This window comes from Kogia breviceps, chromosome 19 (genome assembly GCF_026419965.1).
Source record: "Kogia breviceps isolate mKogBre1 chromosome 19, mKogBre1 haplotype 1, whole genome shotgun sequence".
NCBI classification, from domain to species: domain Eukaryota; kingdom Metazoa; phylum Chordata; class Mammalia; order Artiodactyla; family Physeteridae; genus Kogia; species Kogia breviceps.
In genome coordinates this window covers 32,632,639-32,655,173 of record NC_081328.1, presented here as the reverse complement: position 1 = coordinate 32,655,173, position 22,535 = coordinate 32,632,639, and the positions used below count along the sequence as shown (strand labels likewise).

Sequence of the window (22,535 nt, the reverse complement as noted above, 5' to 3'; positions counted from 1 at the left end):
GACACTCATGGTGCAATTTTGTGAAATATCTTTAGGCTTCATAACAATAAGCCTGACCCAGGTTAAATGCATCAGTTGGTTATCAATATCATAAATGGGGCTGGTTGAGGGATATAGGTATTTGCCCCATGTTTGTGGGCAGCATGGGGATGTGGGGGAAAAGTTTTTAAATGTTGTTGTTTTCTCTTTTCCCCCTCCCAGCTCTGTGAATAAGGTCATTAGTAAGGTCATTGACTTGCCTTAAAGTCAAGCAAGACTTGGGTTCCATTCCTTTATGGGCTGTTAAGAACTACATGAATTAGGATGGAATGTCAAAGATTCTCTGAACCATTTTCCTCATCTGCAAGATAGGGACATGATGCCCACTCCACAGGTTTATTATTAGGGTTAAATGATAAAATATATGTAATGTACATATCTCAGTGCCTGGCATTCAGGAACCCATTGTCTATTATAACAGGGTCTGTGATGATGCCAAGAAGGGACTAGCAGGATCAGTCTGTACCAGGACTAGTTTCCTTTGGGAAGTCACATCAGGTATTAAGAAGGCACGATAGCTTAAAAATGTACTTCTTCTACCAAAAGAAGTAAAAATGTACTCTTCATCTATCAAAAGTCCCTTCCTGTCTTTGCCAATGACAAGCTAGACGAGGAGTGGTTGGTGGCCAGTGGCAGCAATATGTCACTAATGCCTCTGTCCAATGTTCAGCTCTACTGGGGCCACAAAAAGGCCTGACCTGACCCAGGTGAGGGAGAGTAAGTTAAGAGGTGGTGTGGCCAGGCAGGGCAAAGTGCTTGTTGCAAAGGGTGATGCTCTCAAGGAGGGAAGAGGAGTAATGACTGGGGTTGTCCCTGTACTCATTCTTCTGAGTCATGCCTGGGGTTGCCCCTGCACCCATTCTTCTGAGTGATGATGATGCCACCACAAAAGCTCTGTTAAAACTCACTAGTGCCAACTGCTGAATTTCTATTGACCATCATCAGATTCCAAGTTCTGATTGGAGCTCTAATGGTCTGGCTAAAACTTCCCAAGGGGCTAGCACACTGACTGCCAACTTTTAGAACTGCCACCCTTTGCTTTATTTATTTTTTTCCCCTTCTGGAAAGACAGTTTCTTTTTCTTTCTTTCTTTCTTTTTTTTTAATTTGCAAACTTGTTTCACTCAACAACTGTAAAAATGTTAAAGAAAATTATCATTTACTTGGTTGGAGGTTTGTTGTTGATGATGACTGTAAGAAGATGTGGAGCCTCCCTAGAATGTCAGAAAGTCAGCATTGGTGACCTTTGCTTAATCATTCACAACGCTGTTTACAAAGGAGAAGGACAATGGAAGGGAAAGATGATACTCAGAGCAATTGTGGGAAGCTGGAGGGAGCTGTTTAATGCAGTGCCTGGAGGGAAGAGATATCTCACATTTTCCTTTCATCTCTTTTTCCAAGGGTTATCTGATGGACAGGTCTTTAATCCTGTGGGGTGTCAGTGAGAAACACTCTCCCCTTTCTATTGCTTCCTTCTGATTCTTCTGCATGAGTGGGACCTAAAGCCTGCATCTGGATCCAGCACACTTTTTCTCTCTAGGACAAAAGCTACCTGAATCCTCAGGCCCCAGTGCTCTGAAATGGAACTCATTGTTTTTGCATCTCACTGAAAGGAGCTTTATTTTTCATGAATCTCATGGAAATAAAAGTCACCCCCTGCAGCTTTTCTTGGGCATAGATATTACCTCTGTTGCTATTTCTAAGATCCAACAGGATCATAAACTGATATTCTGATTAGGGTGGGAATGGCAAGAAGAGAAGAATGAAGGAATGCAACACACTTACTTTTATAAATATAGAAACTACCACCAATCCATTTGGGCTCTTTGCAGCTTCTGTGACATTGGTATATAACTCGTGGTTATAGTGGATGAGCTGCACCTGGCAGGAGGGAAAAACAATAATAAGAACAACAATCTAACATTAAAAGATGTGAGGTACGGCATATCCACCCTACATAAGGGTAAACTGTAAAGTACATTGTACAACAATTGGAAAGATAATCCTATAATTGAAGAGATTTCAGGGATATGATCTGTGTGTGTGCATGTATAAAATACATGCACACACACATACACACACACATACAAAAATACCCATACATATTTGCAAGTGTTTTCTGGTAACAATCATGCATTTAATAAACTTGGTGCCCATCTGGCTCTGGCTTCATCCCAGGACATTTCCCTTAAAGTGTGTGTAAAGTGAATTTCCCTTATTAGGAGCAGAACTGCCCTACAGGGGTGGACATGTTTCCAGGCTGCACCAACAGCTGCCATTGGCAGCAAGTAAATCTTCCTCATGGCCATGGACAAGCAGGGAATTGCTAGGTCCTGAGTCAGCTCAGTGACTCTGAGAGGAGACTGGCCAGGCTGCAAGATGCAGTGCTCCTGATGGAGAGAGAGCTGATGGCTTAAGCTCCTGATGCACCAGCCTGCCCATGTCACCTGATTGTGCAGGACTTAACTTGCTCCTCATTGAATGAAGATAAGCAATCTGCCTGTTGAGCTCTTGTGCATTCATTTCAGGCTGTGGTTTTTGTTTTTGGTTTGTTTGTTTTTTGTTTTCGTTTTTTTGTGGTACGCGGGCCTCTCACTGTTGTGTCCTCTCCCGTTGCGGAGCACAGGCTCCGGACACACAGGCTCAGTGGCCATGGCTCCCGGGCCCAGCCACTCCGCGGCATGTGGGATCTTCCCGGACCGGTGCACGACCCCGTGTCCCCTGCATCCGCAGGCGGATTCTCAACCACTGCACCACCAGGGAAGCCCAGGCTGTGGTTTTAAAATAGCTTTTTATGTCCATGTCTCTCTCTCACTTTGTCACAGCTTCCCCTTCCCCTTCCCCATATCCTCAAGTCCATATATACACTACCAAACGTAAAATAGATAGCTAGTGGGAAGCAGCCTCATAGCACAGGGAGATCAGCTCAGTGGTTTGTGACCACCTAGAGGGTTGGGATAAGGAGGGTGGGAGGGAGGCAGACGCAAGAGGGAAGAGATATGGGAACATATGTATATGTATAACTGATTCACTTTGTTATAAAGCAGAAACTAAAACACCATTGTAAAACAATTATAATCCAATAAAGATGTTAAAAATAAATAAGTAAATAAAATAGCTTTTTAAAAACAGTATGGAAGTATAATTTTGTAACAAACTAAAAGAAATTAAAAAAACAAAAGTTCCCCTTCCCCATCTCTTTCTAATTCCAGTCCAAGCAATATGATTATTAAGAGTATAGTATTTATTCCAGATTTCTTTGTGCTTATTAATCACACACACATATACATGTAGAGTTTAAAAAACACTAAATGGATAAATTCCTAGAAACATACAACCTACCAAGACTGAATCAAGATGAAATACACACCTGAACAGACGAGTAAAAATAGGTGATTGAAGTAGTAATCAATAATCTCTCAACAAAGAAAATCCCTGGACCAGATGGCTTGGTGGATGAATTCCACCAAACATTCAGGGAAGAATTCATACCAATCCTTCTTAAACTCTTCCAAAAAATAGAAGAAGAGAGTACACTTCTAAACTCATTTTATGAGGTCAGCATCATCCTGATACTAAAGCCAGACAAAGACACTGCAAGAACAGAGAACTAAAGGCCAATATCCCTTATGTATATAGATGCAAAATTCTTTATTAAAATAATAGCAAACCAAACTCAACAACACATTAAAAGGATTATACACCATGACCAAGTAGAATTTATTCCTGGGTTGCAAGGATTGCTCAACACACACAAATCAATCAGTGTAATATACCATATTAAAGTAATAAAAGATAAAAACCATGTGACCATCTCAATAGATTCAGAAAAAGCATTTGACAAAATTCACCATCCATTCATGATAAAAATGCTCAGAAAAACAGAAGGAACTTACCTCAATACAATAAAGGTCATATATGAAAAGCCCACAGCTAACATCATAATTAGTGGAGAAACACTGAAAATTTCTCCTCTAAGATACGGTACAAGGCAAGGATGCCCACTCTTGCCACTTCTGTTCAACATAGTCTAGGCAAAGCAATTAGACAAGAAGAAATAAAAGACACCCAAATCAGAAAGGAAGAAATAAAATTGCCTCTTTTTGCAGATGAAATGATCATATATGTAGAACACAATAAAGACTCAACCACACAAAAAACTCTTGGCACTGATAAATGAATTCAGTAAAATTGCTGGATACATATTCAGTATACAAAAATTGGTGGCATTTCTGTACACTAACAATGGACTATCCAAAAAGGAAATTAAAAAACAATCTCATTTACAGTAGCAACAACAAAAATAAGATACTTAGGAATAAGCTCAACCAAAGAAGTGAACAACTTGCACACTGAAAACTATAAAACACTGATGAAGGAAATTAAAGAAAATAAATGGAAAGACAGGCCCATGTTTGTGGGCTGGAAGAATTAATATTGTTAAAATGTGCATGCTACTATAAGTGATCTACAGATTCAATCCAATCCCTATCAAAATTCCAAAGGCATCCTTTACATAAATAGGAGAAAACCCCTAAAATTCATATGGAACCACAAAAACCCTGAGGAGTCAAAGCAATCTTGAGCAAGAAGAACAAAGCTAGAATGAAGCTAGAGGAATTACATTTCTTGGTTCCAAAATGTATTTCAAAGCTATAGTAATTAAAACAGTATAAATACCTATGCATAGACCAATGGAACAGAACAGAGAGCCTTGAAATAAATCCACAAAGTTATGGTCAACTGATTTTCAACAAGTGTTCCAAGAGCATAATGGGGAAAGGACAGACTCTTCAATAAATGATGTTGGGAAAATTGGATATCCCATGAAAAAGAATGAAATTGGACCCTTATCTCATACCACATACAGAAGTCAACTCAAAATGGATTAAACACTTATATGTTAGACCTGAAACTATAAAACTACTAGAGGAAAACATAGGAAAAAATTTCTTGACATTGGTCTTGACAGTGATTTTTTGGTTATGACAGCAAAAAGCACAGGCAAGAAAAGCAAAAACAGACAAGTGGGATTGTACCAAACTAGAAAGTTTCTGCACAGCAAAGGAAACAATCAAAATAGTAAAATGGCAACCTACAGAATGGGAGAAAATATTTGCAAGCAATGTATCTGATAAGGGTTAATATCCCAAATATCCAAGTAACTCATAACAACTCAATAGCAAAAAAACCCAAATAACCTGATTAAAAAATGGGCAAATAATTTGAATTGACATTTCTCAAAAGAAAACATACAAATGACCAATAGGTACATGAAATAGTGCACAACATCACCAATAATTGGGGAAATGCAACTCAAAACCACAATGAGATATAACCTCACACTTGTTAGAATGGCTGTTACAAAAAAGACAAACAATAACAAGTGTTGGTGAAGATGTGGACAAAAGGGAACACTTGTGCACTGTTGGTGGGTATGTAAATTGGTGCAGCTTCTATGGAACTGGATGGAGGTTCCTCAAAAAATGAAAAATAGAACTATCATAAGATCCAGCAACCCCATTCTCTGTATATGTCCAAAAGAAATGAAATCTGGCTCTTAAAGAGATATCTGCACTCCCATGTTCGCTGTAGCATTGTTCACAATAGCTAAGATATGAAAACAACCTGAGTGTCCACTGAGGGATGAATGGATAAGGAAAATGTGATACATACCCCTCCCCACACACTGGAATATTATTCAGCGATTAAAATAACTGAAATCCTGTCATTTGTAACAACATAGATGAACCAGATGAGCCAGAAGGACCTTATGCTAAGTGAAATGTGCCAGACACAGAAAGCCAAATACTGTATGAACTCACTTATATGTAGAATCTAAAATAGTCAACTCATAGAAGGAGAGAATAGAATGGTGGTTGTCAAGGGTTGAGCAGAGAGGGAAATGAGATGTTCGTCAAAGGGTATAAAGTTTCACTTATGAAGGTGAATGAGTTCTGGAGCTCTAATGTACAGCATGGTGGTGATCGTTGGCAATATTGTATCACACACTTTAAATGTGCTAAAAGTATAGATCCTAAATTAATTCTTTTTTATTTTTTTTAACATCTTTATTGCTTTACAATGGTGTGCTAGTTTCTTCCCTACAACAAAGTGAATTAGTTAAACACACACATACATCCCCACATCTCTTCCCTCCTGTGTCTCCCTCCCCATCCTACCCCTCTAGGTGGTCACAAAGCACCGAGCTCATCTCCCTGTGATATGCGGCTGCTTCCCACTAGCTATCTATTTTACATTTGGTAGCATATATAAGTCCATGCCACTCTCTCACTTCGTCCCAGCTTACCTTTCCCTCTCCCCGTATCCTCAAGTCCATTCTCTATATCTGCATCTTTATTCCTGTCCTGCCCCTAGGTTCTTCATAACCACTTTTTTTTTTAGATTCCATATATATATATATATATATATATATATATATATATATATATATATATATATATGTTAGCATACGGTATTTGTTTTTCTTTCTGACTTACTTCACTCTGTATGACAGACTCTAAGTCCATCCACCTCACTACAAATAACTCAATTTAGTTTCTTTTTATGGCTGAATAATATTCCATTGTATATATGTGCCACATCTTCTTTATGACCCAGCAATCCCACTACTGGTCATATACCCTGAGAAAACCATAATTCAAGAAGCGTCATGTACCACAATGTTCATTGCAGCTCTGTTTACAATAGCCAGGACATGGAAGCAACCTAAGTGTCCATTGACAGATGAATGGATAAAGAAGATGTGACACTAAATTAAACCTTATCACACACACCACACACACACACACACACTCATGTATCTATGAAAGGGTGATGGATATGTTACTTATTTTGATTCTGGTGATCTTTTCACAATGTATACATATATCAAAATATCAAGTTGTACACCTTAAATGTATACAATTTTCATATGTCAAAGATATCTCAATAAAAATAAAAATGAAAAGTGAAAAAACAATGGAAATGGAATCATTTATAAGTAACTGTGAACTTGATTTTTAAATTTTTTTAAAAAAAATTAAAAGTAGTCTGTGGCTATCTTTCTAAGTCAATGTGTATGGATCTACCTAAATCTTTCTAATAGTCATAGAATTCTCCATCACATAAGTGACCCATAACATATTTAACAATCCTCTCACTAGTTTTTAGGTTGTTTCCATTTTTTTTCTCTCTCAGAAACAATGTCACAGCAAGCCTAGCATTATCTTTCTATAATGGTATTAGCGTTTTCCACAAGCTGACTTGAGAATCTAATAAGATGGTGCTTGTAAAAGTGATTTATGACTCTGAAAGTATAAAGAGTATTCATTATTCCCAACATCTTATGTTGAATTTAAAAAGGAGGTGTAGTTTTAGAAGCTGAGAAGTCAATGATCAAAAAAGGGTACATTTCCTTGATCTTTGAATAAAACATCTCTAACAGAGTGAATTGCAACCTTCACTGTGCATCCAGTTCACATGGGTGCTTTTAAAATCCACCTATGCCTGCCCCCCAAATTCTGATTTGATTCATTTAGGGAGGGAACAAGGCACTGGTGTTTGTTAAAAGCTCTTCAGCTAGAGGGCAGCTGGAGTGGAGAACCAGTGCAACATAATCAATGAGCATCAGTATCCCATCACTGTCCACTCAGATGGATGGTCCCTTGAATCTGATAATATCCTGAACATCTTGAATCAGTAGAGCTTCTCATGGAGAGAGCACATGTTATTGCTGCTCTTGAAATATCCTATTTGTTTATTGCTACTTCACTTCTTGTGAGTTTTGCCAATGGTGGCAGATGGTTATACAGCAGCTACTCTGCCATCAAAAAGGCAACTGCAGGCAGGGGCTAGTGAATCTGCTCTCCCTGTGCAAGACTCAGGCCAGGCAGGCTTACAGGCCTGTGCTCATCAATCTCCTCCCTCCCTATCTCCCATCCACACAGCCAGGACTTTCTGTAGGTGGAAAACCAGGAGCTATAGGGGGACCTGCCACATCTCCTTTCAGTGTTGAGTAAGCTTCTTAATGAGAATCAAAACACATCCTGCCATCTGCTAAGAGCTTCCCACCAGGTGACCTAGAAAAACACCTGGGGATGTGCCAGTTCTTCAAGGCATGCCTTGAAATTTCAGTATATTCTGAGAACTAGGTTTGGAGAGCAGAGAAGTGGAAGGCAATCAAGTGGAGTGATTCTTCTCTCCAACTTATAAGACTGAAAATGGTAGGAAGATGTCTCTTGGATGCCCCATAAGGTAGGATTCCGTAGGGGCCAGGGTTGTGGCAAATATAGGGGTGAGGCTGTGCTCTGCTCTAAGCTCAAGTTAGCACATTTGGAATTTTGATCTGAAGTCTTGCCTCCTCTATGTTCCAAGGTAAGTTGGCTAGGATTCTGAGATCAGGGTGAACCATATGAAATGGACTTTTTGATTTGCAAAAATGGTGATTTTATAGAGTTAACATAATCTTAAAATAAAACTATTTTGAATACAGCATACCCCCACACGCCCACACATGAATTACATGTTAAAAAGATGACATAGTACTTTCCTAATCAGTGTGCAGTGCAGGGACCAGCAACAGCCTCAGGATCTGGGAACTTGTTAGAAAAATACAGAATCTTGAGCCCTACTCTAGACCTGAATCACAATCTGCATTTTAACAAATTCCCAGTGATTGGAATGAATGTATATTATTAGTAGTTGAGAAGTACTGGTTTAGCAGATACTGCTGTCTGGTTAGCAGGGCCCTATTTTGTCTAGCTGTTCACCCTTCCTCTGGTTCACTTCAGCTGAATTTAGGGGTACATACATTATGTATGTTGGAAGATAGGCTGAGTTCAGATCATAGGAGGCTTAGACTAGGAGCCAGGGAAGGGATTTGAACAGGAGATAATATAATCACTATGGGATGTAAGAGGGAGACTGGAGCAGGGAGAGACCAGAGGTAAGGAGAATATAATTTCAGGTGGTGGTCTTTAAGGTGGAGAATGTTCCACAGGACTTTGTAGTTTATAGGATGAGCATGTGTGTGGTGCATGGGCACCAAGTGGTCCCCCAGGCCTCAGACCAGTCAGGACCACCAGAAGACCCCAGGAGGCAGCTTTGCAATGGCCAGGCTTCTTGTTCCCACCTGTCAGAACACAATTTTGGCATCAAAGGCAAGAGGGACATTCATGCATCAACAGCAGGGCTTAACTGTGAAAAAGCACTGCTTCCCTTTCACCTACCTCCCAAGGTCCTTGTCAGTAGCAATTATAATTCCTGCAGCTGTTGATTTTGTTTTTCCCCAGGCAGGCACAGTGGGGCCAATCAAATACACACTAACCACATACACGGTGCATAGGTGTGGGTGGGTCTGGGGGAAGGGGATCTGCTGCTTGTCCTGCTATTAATTGGGGGTTGGGGAGCAGCTATGTGCAAATCATATCCTGCTAGGAAGAGTATAAGATTGGCAAGTGGGCTCTGAAAGTGATGCTTGTGGATTGCCTTTTGCCATTTATGGGTAATATTTTAAAATCCAAACCCTACAGAGTCAGAATTTTGAATAATTTGGATGAGCACTTAAGCTGTAGTTTGAACACCAACTTTGGTGCTTACTCAAGATAATCAAAGTGTCTGATGTGACATAGGAGATTTATAAATGAATGCTTGACCTTCTGAGCAAGTATGTGAGGCAACTAGAACTGCAGGGACAATGTTGAAATTCTTACAAGAACAAACTCTTTGGGGGCTAATGATGACATTCTAATTAAACACCACTTTTAGCTATTCATTAAAGAGATAATCCAAGGGCTCCTGCTAGCTTAGTTGGAATTGCCATGTGAAAGAGCTAAGCCTGGATTACTGGAAATTATTTTATAATCTTGACTTTTTAATTAGTTTAGACAGGTGTCTGAACTTTAGAGAAGCTTTCTGGAAATGCAAGACTGAGAAATGGCTGTCTTAGAGGAAGAAATAAGATATTGTTGGACTTTTCATGATGCTCAGACATGGAACACGCTGTGATCCAGAGCATTTTCTAAGTTCTCTGAGATCTGATGTGATTCTTCATTGTGTGGCACTAGCTTTAATCTTGTGTTCTCATCCCAGAACATGCTGTCTCACCTCAGTCTTTTACAAGGACCTGGAATTTGTTCATTCAAAATATTTTTGAGGGTCAACCATGTGCTGAGGCCAGTGGGAACGAGACTGATAAAATCCTTGTCCTCCTAGAGATAATTTCAGATGGTGGTAAGAGCTTCAAAGGAAACAAAACAAGGTTTTGGATTGCAAAATGAATGAAAGTAGTGGAAATATTGGAGGGTGGCATGCAGGAGTGAGGATAATGTCAGGTAGTGTAGCTAGTGAAGGTCTCTCTACAGAGGTGACATTGGAGCTGGGTTCTGCTGATGAAGAGGAGCCACGCATGGGAGGACTGGAGGGAGGTGCATTGTTGGCAGAGAGTGCAGCCAATGCAAAGAGCCTGAGGTAGGGATAAATAGCTGACTATGGTTGGGAAGGGTGAAGGTGGCTCAAGATGGGACTAGCTCATATAGGGCTTTGTAAACCATGGTGAGGAGCTTTGGTTTTATTCCAAGTGCAGCACGTAGTCATTGGTTTTAAGGAAGAAATCAATTGATCTCCTGTGCATTGTTTTGTTTGTTTTTTCTGATGTGCACTTTTGAAAGATTCCTTTGGTCACTGTTGGAGGACATAGTTGACAGAAGAGGCTTTGTCTACCCTTCTTTACCTTACAGCTCAGCTTTGGCCTCATCTTCCCCAGGACACCTTCCATGAACCACTGACACTGAGCATCAACTGCAGCTCCTCTCTGCTACCATGTGCTTTCATTCAGTGGGCAAGTTCAAAATATCTTACAACCAGGATGGCATTGGTAGTAGATCATCAGAACAGATGTAAGCCACTGACAACTGGCATAGTCATATGGGTGCTGAATATCCTGTTGATATTAGCCATCATCATCATTTATTGATGATCATCACCAACATTTGTTGAGCACTGCTTTTGTTCCAGAGACAATGCCAGCAATAACATCATCTTACTTAAATCTCACAAAATTCCATGAGTTAGTGACATTATCTCCATTTAAGTCATGGGCCACTGGGCACTGGGCCACGGAGAGATTATTTGCTCAAGAAAGTGGTAGCGTTAGGATTGTGCCTAGTTCCTATGACTATAGAGTTCACATTCATGCCCCATCTGATTTTGAAACTGTTTCCTTTATGTTTGTATCTATTTTTGAATAAACATCTCAAGGGCAGGAGTATCCCTGGTGCCTGTCATGGGACATGGCTTAGAGGATACGTTGTCAAGTGTTTGCTGAATGACTCCCAATTCTGCATCTCATAGAGATGGGACCTTATAAAAAAACCCAGGCTAGCCCACTTTTAAAAAGGAAGAAACTGAGATCAGAGAGGAGCTATGTCTTGTCCAAGATTATACAGTCATTTGCACATCCATTTGTTCAACAAGGATTTTTTGAGCAACTAATAAGTAAGGGAGAGTGATATGAGAGGATGAATAGGGAAGCAGGACGAGACTGTGGAGAGCCTGGCAGGCCAAGCTAGGGGGTCTGGATTCCATTCTAAGGGTGAAGGAAAATTATGTTTATGTTGTAGAATTCTCTTAGGACCAAAAGAAAAGTTTCTTCTCTGCCCCATAACTGAAGTGAGGAGCCAGGCAAACATTGGCCTTTGGTAACCCAGCTTTCAAGCTAATCGACAAGTACTTATTTTTACTAAATGAGAAGACCTGCTTTAAGCAGTCTTCCAAGTTGACAGCAAGCTATCCTTGTCATTGGTGAGGCTGGGTGCAGCCTCTGGTGTAAAGGTCTCAGATCGAGTCTTCACTTCTCAGCAGTGAGCTGACTCACCATTGCATGCAAGTCTGTGGCTCACTCATCCCTCAGGCCACGGCAGAGTGACCAGCTGTGTTTTCAGACCATGATGTATACACCTTAATTTGTCTCAGTGTGTTGCTGCATTAACAGAAATCCCTTACTGAACTGAGGAAAGAGCAGCCTTGTAACGGAGGATCACACACAGCATTTGGAGTGATAACACCACCACTCTGATTACCACTGCTCAAACACCTCAGTGGCTTGCCATTGCTTTTAAGACAAAGACCCAAATCTGAGCACAGGTCTGTGTGGCCCCTGACTTTTCCATCCATTTCCCCTTGTTGGATGTGCTCTGGCCACAGAGGCCTTCTTTTTGTCTCCTTACACACCATGCTTTCTCCTTCCCTAGAGCCTGTGCACATACCATTCCTCTGTTTAGAACACACTTCCCTCCCCTCTGTGCGTGACTCCTGTTTATGAACAACTTTAGTTCTCAACTCAAGGGTCATCTCTTGAGAGAGGTCTCTATGACCCACTCTCATGGCATCCTGTGCCTTTCCCCTTTGAAACACATATGATAGTTTTATTTAAATATTTACTGTGTGATTGATTAATGTCCATCATTTTCACTGGAACTTCAGCTTCATCCAGGCAAGGACTGTATCTGACTGGTTCTTGTGATGTCCCCATTACCCAGCACAGTACCTGGCACATATGAGTAGTAGTAAATTTGAAATAATTGTTAAATGAATAAAGAAAGCCATGCAGGCTGGCAATAATGCAACCAAATGTGATGTCCCAAGGGACAGGAAAAGCAAGGTGCTTGGCTGAGATGGTAAAGGAACAGCCCAGAATCCTAAAGGATGTCTCTAATGGGAACCCAGAAACTAAATATCACATTGGGTTATGTGGATTTCAAAGCCTGGCTTTTCTACTGGGTACACTTGGGCAAGGCAATCCTCTCATCTAAAAACTGGGATAATGCAGATGGCCAACAAGCACATGAAAAGATGCTCAACATCACTAATCACCAGGGAAATGCAAATCAAAACCACAATGAGATATCACCTCACACCTGTCAGAATGGCTATCATCAAAAAGAACACAAATAACAAATGTTGGCGAGGATATGAAGAAAAGGGAACCCTCCTACACTGTTGGTGGAAATGTAAATTGGTACAGCCACTGTGGAAAACAGTATGGAGGTTTCTCAAAAAACTAAAAATGGAGTTACCGTATGATCCAGCAATTCCACTCCCTGGTATATATCCAAAAAGAACCAAAGACACTAATTTGAAAAGATACATGCACCCCAATGTTCATAGCAGCATTATTTACAATGGCCAAGATATGGAAACAACCTAAGTGTCAATCAACAGATGAATGCATAAAAAAGATATGGTATATATACACAATGGAACACTACTCAGCCATTAAAAATGAATGAAATTCTTCCATTTGCATCAACATGGATGGACTTGGAGGACATTATGCTAAGTGAAATTCATCAGACGGAGAAAGACAAGTACTGTATGATATCACGTATATGTGGAGTCTAAAAAGTACAACAAACTAATGAATACAACAAAAAAGAAACAGAGTCACAGATGTAGAGAACAAACTAGTGGCTACCAGTGGAGAGAGGGAAGGGGGGAGGGCCAACATAAGGAGGGAAAGGGCAGTAAGTGGTACAAACTATTAGGTATAAAATAAGCCACAAGAATATATTGTACAACACAGGGAATATAGTCAATATTTTATAATAACTATAAATGGAATATAACCTTTAAAAATTGTGACACTATATTGCACACCTGTAACATATATAATACTGTACAGCAACTATACTTCAATAAAAGAAATAAAAAACAAAAACAGGGATAATACTACTAACTACTTCATAGAACTGTGGTGATGATTTTATAACACAGAGTATATAAATCTAGTAAGCACTCAATAATTAGCTACTGTTATTGTTGTTACACTATAATTATTACATAAGCTATAGATAATAGAGCCTTCAGCTCCTGAAGAAACAGGGTGTGTACAGCCTCCTCTTCCAGATTCTCAACATATCTTGTCCCATTTAGACATATATGGAGCAGCTACTATGAGGTGAGACATTTTAAAGAGAAATGTATCCCCAGTGGCTCATACTATAATTCAGGTAGTGGGAGATTGTCTCTGTAAAGAGTCAGTAAATATAGTCATATTAACTATATGGTCTCCATCACAACCAGGCAATCCTGCTTTTATATGAAAGCAGACAAAATATAAAAGAATGGGCATGGCTGGGTTCCAATAAACCTTTATTTACAAAAACAGATGGTAGGTTATATTTTGTTAACCCTGCTAGTTTAAATTTCAGAGATGAATAAAAAACTTTAGGAGCATACATTTTCCAGAAAGTATTCTTAGAGATAGGAAGAAAATACATATTTAAAGAATATAAATATTAATCTCTCCCTTCCCTTTAAATGATTACCATTTCATATTTCTATAGCCCTTTAAACCTTTCAAGGCATATTCAACTCAAGTGAGTTTAATTCTAGTCAGTGAAAAATTCCCAAGCACCCATCCTATGTCAGACCCCAGAAGTCAGAGGTAAATGCTATATATTCCATATCCTTGAGGAGCTCACCCATGTTACCCTACTTTTTCCTAAAATAGGCAAAGGATATAACGAAGTCACAGAGAGGATAAACGACTCTTCTGAGGTCACACAAACAGTGATCCTGGTTGACTTTGCTTTCGAGTGTATAACATTTTCTTTCCACAAGAAAGGAAAAGTGTTCAGTATTTGAGGGGAGATCACATTTTAGCAGCTGTTGCTGGAACAAAAATTATAAGCTAGAATTTATTTATAAAAAGTCATTAACAAGTTTTTCTTTCTGTATAAGAGTACACACAGTCTGCAGAGAAGAACACAGTTTGAGATTTACCAACTGCCATATTCTCACCCTCGGTTTGGCAATTACCACTGGTCTGCCTGGTGACCAATGGTTTCCTGCATTTTAAGACATGGAATGCAATTCTGGCTAGAAATTTTTAAAAGTGCCTATAGTTTCTTTGACTGAAGACCTCCAAATGTGGTCCAGCTATCACAGCAACCTATAAAACCAGAGTGAAATATAGGGTTTTTTTCCCCCCAGAAGATAGCAAAACTTGGATTTTAAAGCATGATGTTTTTCACAGAGTTGCACAGTTTGCACAAGTGCAGAGAGATATGTTTGAGAGCAGGATGATGCTGGAAAAGGCAATGCTTTGGGCCTCCTCAGATACCTCTTCTGTCTAATAACCTCAGGCTAGTGGCTTAGCTCCTCTGTGCCTTAGTTACTTCATCTGTAATATGGGGGTGCATCTAAGGATTGTCGTGAGAATGAAACAAGATAATCTACTACACAGCCTTTCGGGAATTAGGCAGAGTATAATCAAACAAGCAAAATAAATGAGGTGACACACACAAAGGACCACACATATAAAAGGCAGTTATCAAGGGACTTCCCTGGTGGCGGTGGTTAAAAATCTGCCTGCCAATGCAGGGGACATGGGTTCGGGTCCTGGTCTGGGAAGATCCCACATGCTGTGGAGCAACTAAGCCCGTGCACCACAACTACTGAGCCTGTGCTCTAGAGCCCGTTAGCCACAACTACTGAGCCCACGTGCCACAACTACTGAAGCAGAAGTGCCTAGAGCCCCTGCTCTGCAACGAGAAGCCACCACAATGAGAAGCCTGCTCACCGCAACGAAGAGTAGTCCCCGCTCACCACAACTAGAGAAAGCTCATGTGCAACAACGAAGACCCAATGCAGCCATAAATAAATAAACAAATAAATTTATATATATATAAAAAGGCAGTTATCAAATGCTCCTTCTTTTTCTTTCCACGATGCAAAGATTGGACATACTTTCCTTCTTATTAGTTTCTGGACTTCAAATTTGTTGTCACAAAACAAATTGCACACCAAGGATCTTCTAGAGAGTTTTCACACCCTTCTCACAACCTTCTCAAGAACAAATTAGGATGTTTCCTGATGCTTTTTCTCCCCCTGAAATATTCTGAAATAGCTGTTTCTAGAAACTGATCTTTCCTTCTACGATTCTTTTTCTGAAGCAGCCATATCCTTTCCATTTCTTGTAAAAGAAACTGCTGAAAGCCAGAGAAGGATGGACCTCCTGTAACGAGGTCCAGATCATCCCAGAAGAGACCTACAGGGAGTGGTTGTTACCTGCCAGGATCTAAAGGTGGGGTCTGCAGATACTTTTGGAACCTCAGCTGATTTTAATTAAGGCTCTGCCTCAACTGCTTCCTGCAATCCAGACTTCATTGCTCCCATCCTTTTTCTCTGCAGTTGCCTACTTCCCATCTATACTCGCATTACCTTAAACACATACCAGCAAAGAGCATGAATGAAGATCATTTATTGGCTCTGGAGTCAAATATCCTAGGTTCAAGTTCTGGGTTAGTCTTTTTGAGCCTCAATTTCTTCAAATGTAAAAATGTGATTACAATATAACTACTCAGAGTTGCTGGGATGATTAAATGAGTCAAAGCATGTAAATGAGCTGAAGTGTGTAAATGAGATAAATTAGGCTTTACAGGCAATGCCTGGCATATTCTAAGTACTTAATTACTTCAATGAACAAATGCATGTATTAAAATCCATCATGCTTGATCATTATAATGCAACATATGTCTAATTAAATACATATATTTTCCCTTTTTTTCTGAAAATTGACGTACTCAATACTCAATCTTTTCAGGACACCAATAAATAATTCCTACAGGTATCCTGATCGGAGTAACTGGGGTTGGGGTTGAGAGAATACTTGGATGACCTCTTCAGAAGAAAAGGAAAACAAGTCATCTGAGGAATAGTGAGACTCCTCTGGGGGCAAAAACAGAGGTTAGATCAGGCAAATTACAGGGGCATAACCTGTCACTCCAGGGTCTCAGACCAGAGACAAATTTTTCTTAGATTCCAACTCTTTAAGCAAGTAACTCTAACAAGACTTTTATGATATATTGTTCAGTCACATCTGCTTTCTACAGAGTCCATACACCTATCATGGAGGAAGAAAAGATTAAATCCTCACAAACCACTTGCCAAAGCCACTATATTCAGTTGGTGTTAATTCAGAAGAGTCAGTTTTGATGAGTATTCTCCTAACTGTTGTTATTAATGGAAATAGAAATACAACATCTATCAGATAAAGAGAGGAGGGTTTTCTTTCCTTTGTAAATCAAGCTTCAGAGCAATTTGGATAAGAAGTTCATAAAACTAGGCTTGATTTTGAACACATTAATTGCATAAAGCATGATACTTAATAACTAGAAATACATAATTTCAAAGCCATTAAATATACATAAACACCATCCAGGATGGATTGATTCTGGGGATGAGGAGTGGAAAGAACCCTAAAGCAGCCATCAAGGGGAATTTGTTTTAAAGGACAGTTAGCCACTCAGCAGCTGGGTGAGTCCCTGCTTCCTTTTAGATCTCGGATCTTTATCTGGAAAACACGGAGTTTTCAAGGACAGGGTTTTGTGATTTTTCTTAAAAAATGAATGCACATTGGTGGGAGGTATAAGCTGTTGCCTTCTGAGTTTCCATCAAAGTCAATTAAACGACATGATTCAGAAACCAAATATTTAAATAAAAGTTTCAGTAGACAGCATGTTTAAGCCTATGGTTGCAAATGGAGTGACTACAGGGGCCAGGAAGGTTGCATAGATAAGAGAAGGGGGCTGGGTAGGACTGCGGCCAAGAACATGTGTGCAGGTCAGGAATAGTCCCTGGGCCTCCTAGCTGCCAATTTGTCACCTCTGATTTCTCCACTTGATGGTATTTAGGCCATATCAAGTCAACCCAAAGAAAAGAAAATATCCCAAACCTGAGAATTGACTCTCAAGTCTTCGTTCATTTATTCTTTCAATAAACACTTATTTGTGTCTCCTATACACTCTGCACTATGCTGGGCATGAGATGATAAAAAGAGGGGAGATCTTAGAGGCAGAAGGAAGCACATGTGCATAGGCCCTGTGGCATCTGTAAAAGGTACAGGCTGAAGCCCAGAAGTTAAGGGGGGGATGAAGGTAAGATGACCTAGAAACAAAAAGTAGGGACCAGACCATACCTAGTCTTGGAGACCCTGGTAAGAATTTTGCCTTTATCTTAAAACATTGAAAAGTCATCAAAATTCTAAGATGAAAGGGAGCATGTGTGTAGAGGGTAGGAATGGTGATAAGGTCAGATTTAATTTTGGTGCAAATCACTCAACCAAAGACTATAGAGGGAAGTTTGTAACTATATAGACTCTTCACTATAGCACATTTTCTCACTGTGGTGTCTGACTCTACCAGGAATCACACTGCCAACTGCCTGCCAACTTTCCCCTATTCTTGGCCTTCCAGAATCTACCCAGCTTCTCAGTGAGCTGTGCATTCCAAATCCTGGAATCAGATCACATATATTCAATAACATACCTCATAAGAAAACAACATATCAATCCAGATTACAGGAAATGGAATACTCTCAAACAGGTTTTGAAAAATCAGGAAAAATATTCAGGAAGATTATGAAAGATGAGTAGTGAATACAAAACAACTCTTGGCAAATACAGAAAAGTATTAGTTTATCGCAAAAAAATAAGATACAGGTTATCCAATTATTAGAAAGTAAATGGCAAAAAATATCAAGAAAGCCTCAATCCTTGTGTGGAAAAGTACAAAAGCAATAATTCAGGAACTAATTTGAGCGATCCAGGGAAGGCCACATTGGTTCTGGCCTGTTACTGCAATTTAAATTGAAGTCAAATGCCAGAGGATAATGGGAACTGTTTTGGGGGTACTGAAATGCCATATAGGAGAGAGGGAGCCACAAAGACAGACCACGTTGTAGGAGAAGGAGGGGACTGTGAAAAATGCTGTTGAATGGGCTTACTGCCAACTTAATATAGTCTTAGAATCCAGCCTTCCCCCTGCTATCCAGGCAGTGTTTTATAATCAGGGAGCGGTGGACAGTTGTGTCTGGACAAGTCTTTACTGTATGTGAATGTCCCATGCATTGCAGGGCCTTTAGAACCTTTGTTTCCCCTCCCACTAATTGCTTCTTTTATCCCCCTCCCCCAATCATGGTGAAAATCCTAAAATCCTAAAAGTCTCCCATACATTTCCAAACAAACTCTCCAATACAAACAGCTGGAGTGTGGCGGGATGGTGGTGGTGGTGGTGGTATGGATTGTTGGTACTGCACAGACTGAGGGTTATGACTGGGAAAACCAGTTTCCCTATCAAACTGGAGGTGATGGTGAGGTTCTCCTGATACACATCTGTGCCGTACATCCTCATGAAGGTTGCAGTGTCTCTGGAGTCAAGTGGAAATGACCTTCCGTTGTAATGCCTTTCCTGCTGTATCCATGTGTGGTCTGATTGTTATTCAGATCTTTGCAGGATGCAGCTAGTTCCTTTCTCTCTCAGGGGATTTTGTTTTATAGAAAGGTCCTTTGATCTTGTTACTGAGGGGTGGGTCTGGGCCAGTTGTGGGTAAAAGGAGACAAAAGAAGGGAAAGCTGAATTACTCTCACTGTATGACAGGGGAGCCCAGATGGTGCCCTTGTCCCAGACTCCCAAAATATACTCTGGGAGGGAAACAGAGACAGAGTTTTGCTGACAGCATTTGGGAACAGGCATGAGGGCAGTCTATATTAAGACTTCAACATCCATTCTGAGCATATCTTTGTGTATGTGAGAGCACCGGGGCTTTACTTGGAAACCACTGGGCCTAATCACTCTGGGGCAAACGACATTTTTTATTCTTTCCCACCTATCCAACATAAGCCAGGCCCAACCGTGTTGCCCTTATGATACTGGGTGTAGCTCAGTATCATGGCTCCATGTGGGACCTTTGTCATTTGCCAGAGCAAAGGTTCTTTCCAATGAAATTCGGTTAGCCAGACAGAGGGGAAGTTCTTAGTGTCTTGTACAGCCAGAGTCTGAGGTATTCCCCAGAGTGCATGGGGACAGTGAGGTTCACATCCACAGAGAAGTAGCACCCACTCTGCCTGGAGCTGTGCTGGGGGAGGAGAAACAATTCTAAGATGGAGACCTGGTCTTGGACTTCAGCAGTTCTCAGTCCAGGGAGGGAGAAAGCCAACTCATATATGGAGAGCTTAATAATTTACATCTTGGGCTTCCCTGGTGGCTTAGTGGTTGGGAGTCTGCCTGCCAATGCGGGGGACGCGGGCTCGTGCCCCGGTCTGGGAGGATCCCACGTGCCGCGGAGCGGCTGGGACCGTGAGCTGTGGCCGCTGCGCCTGCGCGTCCGGAGCCTGTGCTCCGTGGCGGGAGGGGCCGCGGCAGTGAGAGGCCCGCGTACCACAAAAAAACAAAACAAACAAACAAACAAAAAATAATAATAATTTACATCTTCACATCCATTTCCTCAATGGACGAAAACAACAGCTCTGATGTGAATTAGGCCAGGAAGCCTTGAAATCCACTTTGGGACAGAAGAAACTGAGGACCCAAAGTCACTCAGCTGATAAATGGTAGATTCTAGGCTTGAATCCAGGTCTCTTATTTTTTCAAACACAAGTCTATTTCCTGTCTCTAGGCATTTGTTCAAGCTGCTACTTTTGCCTGGTGTACTTTTCTACTTTTATCCACCCATCCTATCTTGCCTGATCTTCAATTAAAAAAATATTAAAGTAACTACTATATACTGAGAGTTTTCCACAAGCCAAGCAGGGTCCTGAATGCCCTACAGCCATGCTCTCTTTCAATTCTTATAAAAGATAGACCAGCAGGAATTGTCCCCACTTAACAGATGTGGAAACCGAGGTCAGAGAGGTGGAATGACTTGCCTGAAGTCCCCCACCTAGTAAAAGGTGGAGCCATGAATCAAACCTGCTCTGTGGCCTTAGGCACAGCCTCTGCTTCCATGGGGTCAGCATGATTGCCCCGCCTGCTTAGAGCCTCCCTGATCATTCTGGTCTGCATTCCTTTTTCTTCCCCAAACCTCTGGGACACCAACTCATGTGTGAACCTGGGGAAGTCACCTTCCCTCGTTGAGCCCTGGCTGAGAGACTGAATGATCTCTGAACCCCATTCCGCCTCTACCTTTCTCTGGCTGTATCTGGACTGTTCATTCTACTCTGAAGTTTCCATATGTTTATCTCATATCCACAATGAGTAATGACAACAACACTTGTGTATATTATTGAGCCTGTAGTTGATCCAGGACTGTGTTAGCTAGTTCACATTCATTATCTCATTTAATCCTCACAAAAAGTTTATGCATGAGAAACTTATCATTACCTCCAATTTATAGATAAAGAAACCGAGGCATAGGGATGTTAAGTAATGTGTCCAAGTCACACAGTTATTAATGGATAGAACAAGATGCCAAAGATAACATGTTAACTGTCAAGCTATGTGGCCCCCAAAATGGATGTAAATGCTTTGGGACTAGGGATGGTCACTCAGATTTGAGGGACTGGCTAAAGAAAAGACTCTTATGGAATGAAGGCCTCTGGTACTGGAGTGTTACTTAGTGTCAGCTGTGGAGAAAAAGGCCCAGAGTTCCGTTGTCCAGTGTGCTCCTTCCTCATCCCCCAGCCTCAGCTCCAGTTGCCAAAGCCCCTCCTGCCATCTTCTCCATGCTAGCTTTCCAGATTTCCCTGTCTGAATTTGTACTCTTTCTCTTTTTGAATTCTCACAGTACTAAAATGTAGCTTTTACTCTGCTTTAAATGGTAACTTTTGTATGTTTGTAGCAATTCCCCCATAGCGTCTAAGTAATGGAAAGAATTGGAAATCTTATCCTGGACCTGGCACTAACTCTGTGATTTAGGCCCAGCAAGTTAACCTCTCTGAACTTGAGTTTCTTCATCTTTAAGGTAGGGATGATACTACTTATTTCTCTAGTTGTTCAATTTATTAGCAAAGGATTATATAAACTAATGTATGTAAAACACTCAGCACGTGCCAGACATATACCAGGCATTCAAGAATCTTAATTTACCCTTCCCCAAAATACACATATATCTACATACACACACACTACCTCCGCTGCCACCACCACCACCACAGCCACTAAGAAGATGGTTCTAGTGTACAGGGATCATAGCACGTCCAAGCTGTAAGGTTCATTAGCAGTCTATTGTATTAGTCATTATATATAAGTAACCAGCACCTGGGTTAAGGTGGTCAGTTGCCCTAAGTTAGTGCAGTAATATAACTAACATTTATTGGTTTCCTACTATATGCTGGACATTGTACTTGGTGGTTCACAAGCATTACCTTGTTCAGTCCTCCCAATGAATTCCCTATGAGGTTAGGTAATAACATTTCATCATTCCCATTTTATAGAGTTGTGGGGGGAACTAAGGCTTAAAGAAGTTAAGTAGCTTGTCCAATATCTCACTTGGCTAATACACTGAAGAGCTAGAATTTGAACCCCAGAGACTAATTCCAGAGCCCAGCTCTTAACCAGAAGCCAAAGTAAAACTGGACCCCAGATATCCTGCAGAGATCCTACATTCTTTCCAGAATCCTCTCCAGTACCTCAGGAAGGGCTGCAGGAATTCAGACAAAGCTCATGTCCCAATTCCTCGGCCACAGCTATTTGCCCAGCTCTATCCAGTAGACCTGAA

At 40.7% G+C, this 22,535-nt stretch overlaps 1 protein-coding gene across 3 annotated transcripts in view; it reads right to left on the bottom strand.

Annotated features, from left to right (window-relative positions):
- The window catches only part of CA10 (carbonic anhydrase 10), a 658,053-nt gene that overhangs the window by 22,909 nt on the left and 612,609 nt on the right, over positions 1-22,535 (bottom strand). For all 3 annotated transcript variants that reach the window (XM_067020655.1, XM_059047231.2, XM_067020656.1), the window contains one exon: positions 1,824-1,919. In XM_067020655.1, the coding sequence (XP_066876756.1) occupies positions 1,824-1,919 (96 nt within the window). The remainder of the gene's footprint in view (positions 1-1,823; positions 1,920-22,535) is intronic.